Source organism: Engystomops pustulosus, chromosome 2, assembly GCF_040894005.1.
Source record: "Engystomops pustulosus chromosome 2, aEngPut4.maternal, whole genome shotgun sequence".
Lineage (NCBI taxonomy): Eukaryota > Metazoa > Chordata > Amphibia > Anura > Leptodactylidae > Engystomops > Engystomops pustulosus.
The window spans coordinates 136,684,347-136,695,419 of record NC_092412.1 but is presented as its reverse complement, the minus strand read 5'-3'; the positions used below and the strand labels follow the sequence as shown (position 1 = coordinate 136,695,419).

Here is an 11,073-nt window from a genome sequence, read left to right as displayed (position 1 = left end):
TATTTTTGGGGTCTTGAGTTTCATTTTCCAAATTTTTCTGTAAGGACAGACCTGTACGTGTTTTAACTGGGGGGGACTTCCATAGTTTATCTAATTTTGTGGAGTTATCCCCTTTCGCCCCTCCTTTCTCTTTCTCTTTGGGGGAAACTGCTCCCAAGGACTTCCTTGAGATATTTTTTGGAGGCATCTCTGATAGCCAGAAGAATGTCCCCTCAAACCAATATGTACTAACACTGAGCAGCAAGAGAAGGGGGGCCCAGGGCCCAAATACAGCGGCACAATGATACAACAACGTATACTTGACAATTGAGACTAAACAATACCGCATTAGTATGGTAACACAACTGAGAGCCCCTGAAAACTCACAAGCGGTATAAGAGGAGAAAAACTACACCACATAATCTGCAAAACGAATAGCCCAATTTTAAAAAGCCGGCATAATCATTAGCAAGGACCATTCGCCCCACTTGTAAGAGAGTTCTGTGTGCAGAGTTAGTATAGCACAAAATGTCGAAATACCACGTTGTAGTTGTTAGTTTATCTTCTGCGTTCTTATCAGGTCACAAATATATAACTTGCCGCTTGAAAATGTTAGTAGAGTTAGATACAGGGATACCACTGGCTGTCATATATCAAGCAAATAGCAGGCAGAAAGCAGGCAGATAGCAAGCCAATGTCATGCAGATGTTAGATTGGTTAGAGGAAAGTCAAAGTTAGTGCCATATAATGCCCGCATAACACCTGAAAGCAAGTACTGTGTGCAGAGTTAGTATAGCACAAAAAATCGAAATACCACGTTGTAGTTATTAGCTTATCTTCTGCGTTCTTATCAAGTCACAGATATATAGCTTGCAGCTTGAAAATGTTAGTAGAGTTAAGTACAAGGATGCAACTGGCTGTCATATATCAAGCAAATAGCAGGAAGATAGCAGACAGATAGCAAGCCAATGCCATGCAGATGTTAGATTGGTTAGAGTAGAGTCAAAATTAGTACCATATAATGCCCGCTTGATACCTGAAAGCAAAATTAGGCCAGACACATCTCACCCATCCAGTCGATCTGCGGCAGACATCCAAAATCACCAGACGTGAGGCATCCGTCCCCCGGGGAATTTCTAGATGCAGTCGTCTCGAACATACAAAGCAGGACCAAAACGCGAAGAAATTCTTGCCACATCTGACTCTTGATCTCGCCGACACCCTGGAAAGCCCTCCAGCCACTCCGCCTCAGCAGCGAGCTCGAAACGCCTTCCTCCGGGTTATCGCGCCTCCGGCACCGGTCACCGTCTGCTCCCCGCTCATCCTCTCGGTCCCTCAGCACTCCGTGACCTACCGGCGCCCAGTCGCATCCGCGCCCGAACGCCAGCGGCGCGCCAAAAGTGCACCGCCAACCACCGACCGCCTCCTTCCACAGCGACAGCGTGGGATCCACGTGGGGACAGTGTGTCCGGCTATACTGCTACCAGCACGGGGCAGAACGTGAGGTCCGGATCCTCCTTCTCCTCCCGGGATGCATCCAAGGGCCAGGTCAGCGTGGGGTGCGGGAGGTGGAGAGGGCGGTCGTGCCGCGTGACGTGCTACGTGCTACGTCATGCCGTTGCGCTGACACACCGCGAAGCATGGGTAGAGTCTAGACTATTTGTGTTTATAGGCCTGTATTCACCCCCAAACTCAGACTTGTCAATTATACACCAAGCTGCATAATTCACTGCCATATTCCCAGGTGCTGCAGTTCTATGTGTGGGAGATGTAAATTAAGTTATGGAAAGAACCATAGATAGACTGGGATGGCACGACCTATGGTGAGTTCACCACCCATCCAACCAGGTGTACTCATGTCATAGCACTAGTAGGCATTCTCTCTCACAGATAGATTATGCTTTGGGTAATACATGCAATCGTAAGAGCGGGCACTACTGAAAAAGTACATGAAGTATTATTGTCCGTGTATCCCTAAATATAACATTAAACAACATTGGAGAGAAAGGAGGGATACATGCGAAGGACTTACCAAAAAAGTAACAAAATGTTTTATTAGAAATATCAATACAATATAAGAACAGGACACGGAACAAAGATTAAAAACACTTAAAAAGATACACTCGCAGGTGTATCTGGCTACCGAGGGTCAGTGGACCCTGTAGTCCCTCCCACGGACAATGAGTACAGGAATATGTGTAAAGAAATCAGTACGATGACACCAGGTATCCAAACCACAATAAATGATGTGATATACAAATAGAAAAACAATAGCTAAATAGCGCTAAATGTGCATGAACCTGGTCATCAGGACAGGGCTGCCTGTGAAAACTGCAATGCCACGGGATATGGCAGTGCATGGGTATTACCTATCTGGATGGAAGTGCAAAACAGTGCCGCAGGCAGGCCGGGTCAGACGGGGAGGGATGTGGAGCGAACCCCACGCGTATCGTCACCTAGCTGGTGACTTCCTCAGGGGTAAGTGATGTATGACTTATCAGAGTCCTGTTAAATACCCAGCGTGTGCCTGTTAAATACCGGGCGGCACACGCTGGGTAACGCGGCTACTGGGGCGTGGAGTAGCCGCGACTAGTAGCCTCATGTCTGGCTACTCCACGCCCCAGTAGCTGCATAAAAAAATTTGCATATAGATGTAATAAAGTTTTGTAAAAGACGCCCGGGACGTTAGGATTAGCCCAAAAAAGGGCTATCCTCACGTCCCATCCATCCACCTACCACCCCTTCTACCTTTATAGGTAGAATCGGGGTGGTAGGTGCCCTTTAAAGAGTCCCTAGCCATGAATAATCTGAATACACCCACATTAGAACTGTGGGAAACGCTAAAGGCCTATCTCGGGGATGTGTCAAATTCTCTATTTACTATATAAAGCGGGAGACTGTTAGACAAGAAACACAACTGGCTCAGGGACATAGAAGCTTTTTTTGTAGCCAACCCAACCCCAAATAACAAAACTGAGTGGTTACAAGCTGGTAAGTAATATTTACAGTAGCATGCTAGCTCACCTTGTACACCAGAGTCCCATCTTACCTGCTCCACAATATCTAGACTTGACTTCCCAATCACTTTAGGGGAGCTTACTGAGGCAATGAAAGATAGCTTACTGAGGCAATGAAAGATATGCAGAGGGGTATATCCCCGGGCCCCGATGCAGTCCTGGTAGAGGGCTATGACCAGTATCAGGAAGTTCTTCGGCCGGCCTTTCAAGAGGGTAACTTCCCCATGTCCTTTTATTATGCCAATATAGTTCTCATCCTGAAGCCTGATAAAAACCCAATGGAATGTGGGTCATACCTCCCATTTCATTGATAAACGTCGATTATAAGCAATTGACAAAGATATTAGCCAAACGTCTTAATTCTGTAATTCTATCTTATCTTTAACCAGTGTGGCTTTATGCCTGGAAAATCAACTACTAGAAACATCAGGCGAGTGCAAGTAGTCTCTCAAATTGGTAGCCAATTGAAAGTCGACTGGGCATTAGCGTCCCCTTGAGAAAGCTTGGCACGCCGAAACACGTGTTAGGGAAGATGCCCGGGGACACAAACTATTGTTGGTATGTATATCACAGCTTTTCACTTTTATTATATTCGCAGTGTTTATAATCTTTGTATTTCATACAGTTCAGAACTTTAGATATACTTGTATATATGCACTCTGCACTTTATGAGCCTTTTTGTGATCTATTGATACTTTTACTTCTATATGATGTATTGATTTGATACTACTAACTCTTTTGATATGATGCAGTCACATTTAGGAGATATATACCCGTTGGTCCATTTAGTTATCATTGTGGTTAGGCATCTAATTCTATGTTTTGTAATTTTTTTAAAAGAATACATATTTTATGTGGAAAGGAGATTTTTCAATGGGTGTCTCATTCTGAAAGCTCTGTGCCTACATTAAACATGAGGATGTTGGGAATGACATCACTTTCTGTGGTATCTCTAGCACACAGATACAATTGAATACTTCTGATTTAGCAAAAAGAGTTTAAGACATCAAAGTAAGGAACAATGTTTTCTCCATTGCTTGAGCTGAGGGCCACAGTTGGACACATGTGATGCACAAGAGGCCTTTGTGACTGAGAAGTATTGTAGATAACTGGATTTATGGCAAGCACCTGCAACCAATAACTCTTCCAACTGTGGTGACCCAGTGCCTGTATCATGTTGTAGGTAACAATTCTGAAAATCTGTACTTCTATCACTGTTTTATCATCTTGTCATTGGGGTTGGGAGGATTTTGACCGCATGCAGGAGCCACACAGCAGCGGCAGTGTGTGCCGCCACCCTGTTTTTCAATAGACCAAGATTATTTTTCCTTTTCAGTAAAATTAAAATATAATACACCTATATTTTAGGCACTCGGTTAGAGCTATTGAGATGTTTCACTTTTTCAGGTTGTTGTAAGTAGCACTTTATCTTTTCCCTTTTTTTTCTCAGGATTGTACCGTTCTTAAGACTCCTTTGTACGTACTAAGGCACTGTATACGTTTTCGGGACTGCTACATGTCATAAAGTGTTCTACTTCTGAAAAGATCCATAGTGATCGCTGATTTAAAGTGCTTAGTATTACCAGAAGAAGCTATCATAAATCACAATAGAGGCCAAGTTTCAGAATAGTATAAATTATATTTGATTTTTGTGGTAGAACAAGTATCTACATAACAGATCTCTGCACAACAACGCATCTGTAGAACATTGGTATACAGCTGATACACAAATATCTCCTTAACATTGAAATGGATTGAGAGCAGGTTGTCACAATTACAGAACATTTAGGGAACTGGTAAACACTGTTTGCTGCATGGAACATAAAGACTGGCATGAAGAAGTATTCATCTTTCCAGAGGAAGAACCCTTTTCCAAACAGATTAAAGAATGACAAAGGTCAACAAAGAATAAAATGATGATTGGCAAGACATAGACTAAGCAGTTTTATCTCCCTGCATACATACTTATAGAACAAGGTAGGGCAATCCCCAACTTAAAGAACACCTGTCAGGTCGATAAACCAACTACAGCTCCTTATGACCTGTGGTTTAGGGTCCCAAATCGAACTGTATGAGGGCTGTATGTGGATAAACTTTTACACTTACCAGGATGTGAGTCCCATTATGCGCCCAGGGAACATGGGACATGGTGAGTATAAAGTTTATTTTCTATGAAGACAATCTCTGAAAAAACATACAGGGTAATTTGGCACACTATACCACAGGTCCATAAGGACCTGTCTGTGGTTTTAGTTGCCCAAATTGCCATGACAAGTTCAGTTTTAGGACACTTGACTTACAGACGCCTCTGAGTTACAGACAGACCTCTGTTGACACTCCCTAAATGCTGGAATTTTACAGAATTTAAGCTCCAGACTTGTCTTATCAACTGGTGTTAATCCTTTCTTCAATGAGAACCCAATATTTTAAAAATCCAATTATTCCAGGTCCAAATTTTTTTTTCTACAGTTACGATTACAAAATATACTTGTTCCCACTTAAATTCATCTTAATAACTTTAAGATCTTTAAGATAGCTTTAACAACCTGTCCTGTACGTAATCCAGGGACTGCCTGTACTCGCATTAGTATGACACAGGACATTTTAATGAATAGCTTATTTTAAAAAGATTTGCCAGTTTATAGTAAACTTGTATTCTAATTCTTGTATACTAATTCTTATACTAATGTATAATTCTTGATAATAGAAGCCAAACTTGATGGATTGTTTTAATGTATTGTGGCAATGGTTCAATCTTTTATCCAAAACGCCTCATAAAAAGAACTAGGCACACCGTTTACCGCTTAGTATGTTTTCTTGCCATGCATACTAGATTTATATTTATGTTTCTGTAAATCATATTTATGTAATTTTACAAATTCTAATTGTATTAGTATGGAATTTACATTTTGTGAAGCCAAGGTAGCTCAGTAGCACACAACCTCACTCCGAGCACTGTCTGGATTTAACAACACAGTGCATCATGGTGACATATAATAAAGGGAGTGCCTTCTTCCCAAAAAAGCTGTGCTGAACTGTAGTCATGATTACAGACCGACATTGCTTTTTGGCCTCACCTTGGCTATATACTTGGCTATATCATGTATTTCAAGTTGTGCTGCTGGGGTTGACTACTTGCATGTATGGCTAATGTTATTCTACAGCTGGCCAATAACAAACGTAAGTTGAAATGATGCCCAATCATTTTATTAACAAGGTCCATAAAATGACTCTCCCATCAATCATGCTTGTGTATATTTCTTTTTTTTTTTCATTTTCCTCCAGTAGGCATTTTATGGCAATAATTATCTTTCTTGTTACTGTTGTAAAAATGTATTTTTTTAGCTAGTAAATGATGACAGGATTTTTTTATTGTTAGATGATAAAATGTTTTAATGTTTTAAATCCTAGGGTAAGATATGGCAGTATTTTTTGCCATCTTTCTCATAAAACTCATGGTGGTCTTCTGATGCTTATTTTGATGTGGTGTTTGGCCAAATTCTGGTGTGCAAAGTATCTTTTCATTCAACAATTGGAGTTTCCACATGCAATCCATCAGAATTTTATTTTTTTCACTTATGAAAAAAGAAGGACCTTCAGCCTCCCATTGATGGGTGGCAGATTTTAAGTATATTTAGAATTATTTTTTTTCACCATGTGAATGGGCCCTTAGGAAGACCATACGTTGAAAGACTCCTCCATTTACGAAAGTTCTACTTACATTGAGAATAACAGTCATGGTATTTAAAGTAGGTTCTATAACTATCACTCAACAGGAACACTACAATGGGTAAGGGTTTAGAGAGATCAATCAAATTTAAACAAAATTGAAGTCTTGGTTTTGGGGTTAATTTTCCTAATAGATTTGTAGATAAACCTTTATAAAACTCTTCATGTATTTACTTGCTTCAATAGCTAAGAAATAATAATCCATAGACAAAGTTACTGAAAGTCACAGAATAAGTAAAATAAGATAGCTTAAACAAAGAATGGTAATGGTTCTCCCGTGTCTTGAACATATGGATCTATAGCAGAATGTAAAACACAGGTATAAAACATGGAGCCATGGGTAGAGGAGTTCTTAAACATGTGATTATGCTTTTTTTGATGTATTGTCTTCCTTTAAGAATTTTACAGTATGATGAAATACTTTGAGACAACATAGGCAGTACAGGAAACAACAGAAAAGTAAAAACAAAGGACGCAGAGACTAGGAAATTCTAGAAAATTCATTGTCTTGATACTGAACAAAATATAAAAACAAATGTATCAAGAAATGTGCTGACGGTCATGGTGGAAAAAGAACACAGCTATTTCATCTCGTAGACAATTGTTGATGTTCTGAGGTTACTGGCATCTTATCGTCCTGGCCCTTTCATGCTCTTTGGTTGGTACTCTTGAACTGACATCATGCTGTAACAGTCCGATGGATTGCATCTCCCTTCTTTACCTTGGTTACCTTTAGGTCCTTGTGGTCCCGGGATTCCTGGAATTCCTTGCTGTCCCATAGCACCTGGTGGGCCCAATTTGCCATAGCCTGGTGGACCCTGTGGTCCTAAATTCAGAGGAAAAAACAAATCATAAAAAGGTGAAAGTGTTACTAAATTTTGTAACCAAATTGCATAAATGAATACTTTGGACAATGATATGACTGACTGTAAATAGTTGTCTCCTTACAGAGCTGAATTATCAAGTGAAATATTCTCCAGGTATGGAAAGAGTTAAACTTTATCCTCCTGTTCTTGTCTATCTGCTGTTTACAGACTCAAAAATGTAGTTGACTAAAGGGTGCGTAAACAAGCTGCTGAAGCCATAAGTTGCAAGGTTAACCATTATCAGGTTCCAACATGCTTTTAAAAATACTGTATATACTCGAGTATAAGCCGACCCAAGTATAAGCCGAGGCCCCAATTTTACCACAAAAAGCTGGTAAAACCTATATTTTTTTTACTCGAGTATAAGCAGAGTTTGGGTTTTCAGCACATTTTTTGTGCTGAAAAACTAGGCTTATACTCGAGTATATATGGTAAGTCTTACAGTTAATAATTTTTATATTGATTCCACATCCTGTATGTAGTCTATTGTGGTAAAAGACCTGTAGAGGAGGGATATACCTTTCAAAAACATTACTTCTCATAAACAAACGTTAATAGACAATTTTAAAGTATAGCAGATTTCTCATTCTTCAGCCTATAATTGCAGATAAATCTCGCACAGTATAAGACTGTCTATCTAACTTTGAGCTGTCTAACTTTAAGACATTTATAGTAAATATGGCCACAGTTGCTAAAAAATTAATTATGAATACTAGTCAGCATGGTATAGTAGGAATGGGTGTGGCTTAGGAAGTGACAATCTGCTGTATAACATTGCATTGCCATCATTTGGAACAAAATCCAAATAACTGGTATAGACATCATTGTAGTATTTGATGGTGCTATGTAAATAAAGATTCTTATTATTATTATAGTTTATACTAGTCATATGCTACTTCAAATTTATCATCCAATTTTAGCCACAAAAGTTTTATCTATCATTGTGCAGTACTTTACATTTCTTGTCTCGGTTTTAATGGTAGCTTTCATTTTGTTACATAAAGGCCATATATAGTCTACTGTACTTGCTAGGACAGAGGTAACCAAATATATAGCGGATCTTGCACTAATTTGTGATTTAATTTTAAATTGGCTCTTAGATATTTTTATATTTGCTCAGAAACTGCCACTACTCGGGTAATGCTTGCCTATCTTCTTCATACTGTTTCTTTGAAAAATATTTGAACAACAAGGGCACAGGTTGTTCTGAATAATAACTTTATTAAGCACAGCAAAATAATAACAAATACCTGGAGGTCCCGGTGGACCCACGTCACCCATGATGCCAACACCATTTGCACCTTTATCTCCCTTTGGTCCTGGTTCACCTAAAATAATAAAAAAAATTGAAAAATGTTATTGTAGCTAAATACATAATACCTTGTATCTTAGCCGTAGAAAATATAATTGTTGCACTTAATTTTACATACTTTATAGACTTATAGGCTTTTGTTACCAAATTTTGTAAAAATGGTCCTGAGATGGGTTTTCGGTGGATTCAAGACATTTGTTATATGTCACCAAAACCAACTGAAGTCATTGATAAATATAAGCAGACCCGCTGGAATAACTTAGCCGACAATATCAGTGTACGGTTGGCATAAGTAACACCAGAGCACAGTAAATACACAAGGTTAATAAACAGACTATGATCTATTTGTGTCCTATAATTGAATGTTTTTTTAATTATAGAGTAAGTATACCTCTCATTCCGGGTACTCCTGGTCTTCCCTCACGTCCAATCTGACCTGGTGACCCTGGAGCACCTGGCATACCTGCTCGACCGGGTGTTCCATCTTTTCCAGGAGGACCTGGTCTTCCTGGCATGGAAGCCATTTCTACTGGCATTTGCATTCGTGTGGTGTAATAAGCCATCCGTTCTAATAAAACAATAGCATTTACATGATATAAAATATTGTCTGAAAATTAATATGAATTGTGACTGACATTGACAAATCATTCAAAGTTTCTTCAGAGCAGGCCATACCATCAAAGAGTCTGATCATCTCTTGTCGAATCATCCTTTTAATTTCATCATAATTAATAGGGTCTGCCTGTTAATGTAAAATTGTCCATTAACAGTACATTCCAAAATGTATTAATAAAAAAAGACATTTTACGCTTTACAGTGATAGACAAGAATTAGGGCACCCAAACAGGGATTTCTAGTAACATTTACATTTTCTAGTATAGAGTAATTTTTAATAAGTATTGTATCATTTATGGTTTAGCTTTACAACAAGCAATCAATTTGTGACTGGTGGGGGACTGACAACAGGACTACCTATAATCACTGCAGTGGCTGCTTAGTGACACTCTTCTAAATATAGCTGTGTCCATTCACTTGCATTGTGGTAAGCTGCAGAACCAGCCATAGAACGAAAGAAGAATTGCCCTTCAAATTTGCTGATTAATGTGGGACTTGGGTTCTGACACACTATTGCTTACCGATATACCAGGAGCTCCTTGAATTCCTGGAGGACCAGGTGATCCGGGAGTGCCACTTGGTCCTCTTTCTCCAACAGGTCCTCTAGGCCCAACCATTCCTACAGGAGAACTCTTTCCATAACCATCTCCTGGTGGTCCAGGCCTTCCTCTCTCACCTTGAGGTCCTGAGGGACCTGGAGCTCCAGCTTCACCCTTTAATAATAATATTAAGGATAAATAATCAAAGCATATAACCTCATGAATTGCCAAACATAAGTAAATATAAGTTGTTTATTATTATTACCTTTTCTCCTGGGGTTCCTGGAATTCCAGGTTTACCAGGAGAGCCCTGTCAGAGAGACAAAAATACCATTATATACAATAGTCTAAAATAATTATCAGACTATTTTTTTTGTGTACCAGACCGTACTTTATATTCACAGGACTAACAGAAACTAGCACAGTGAAGTAAATGTACACTGTGAAATGGTGCCATATGCATCGGGTGTAGTGTGTACAGCTAAAACCTGGCTAAAATTGCTGGGATGATAAGTGAGGTTTTGCCATGTTCTATACCATTAGCTGCAACCTTCTCTGATCCCATTAATTCAAAAGTAAAAAAATTAGCACAGTGGGTGAGATTTATGAGAAGTCTGTCTGTTTATTGGTCCAACAGAGAGGAGGGCTGGCTTGGCTATTCTATGGAGGCATTCAGCCAGCCATATGCAATGAGACAAATATATTGGACATATGTGAAAGGTCTAGTATGAAAATTGGGGGAGATTTATCAGAAGTGTCTGAGAGCAGAATTACTCTAGTTACCCATGGCAACCAATCAGAGCTCATGCTTCTGAGAAAATATTTATATCGAGCATTATGCACATATTTCTACACAATATTAAATTCATATTCATATTAAAAACATATTTTTATACACTACACACACACACACACACATACATACATATATATATATATATATATATACTCACCGTCCACTTTATCAGGTACACCTGTCCAACTGTTCGTTAACACTTAATTTCTAATCAGCCAAT

General features: G+C 39.3%; 1 protein-coding gene across 1 annotated transcript in view; it reads right to left on the bottom strand.

The window, feature by feature from the left end:
- Positions 1–4,615: 4,615 nt before the first annotated feature.
- The window catches only part of COL16A1 (collagen type XVI alpha 1 chain), a 129,414-nt gene continuing 122,956 nt past the window's right edge, over positions 4,616–11,073 (bottom strand). Inside the window, exons 66-71 of the mRNA XM_072136625.1 lie at positions 10,323–10,367; positions 10,040–10,231; positions 9,579–9,645; positions 9,295–9,471; positions 8,842–8,919; positions 4,616–7,551 (exon numbers count right to left, since the gene is read on the bottom strand). Of these exons, the coding sequence (XP_071992726.1) occupies positions 7,355–7,551; positions 8,842–8,919; positions 9,295–9,471; positions 9,579–9,645; positions 10,040–10,231; positions 10,323–10,367 (756 nt within the window). The 3' untranslated portion in view covers positions 4,616–7,354. The remainder of the gene's footprint in view (positions 7,552–8,841; positions 8,920–9,294; positions 9,472–9,578; positions 9,646–10,039; positions 10,232–10,322; positions 10,368–11,073) is intronic.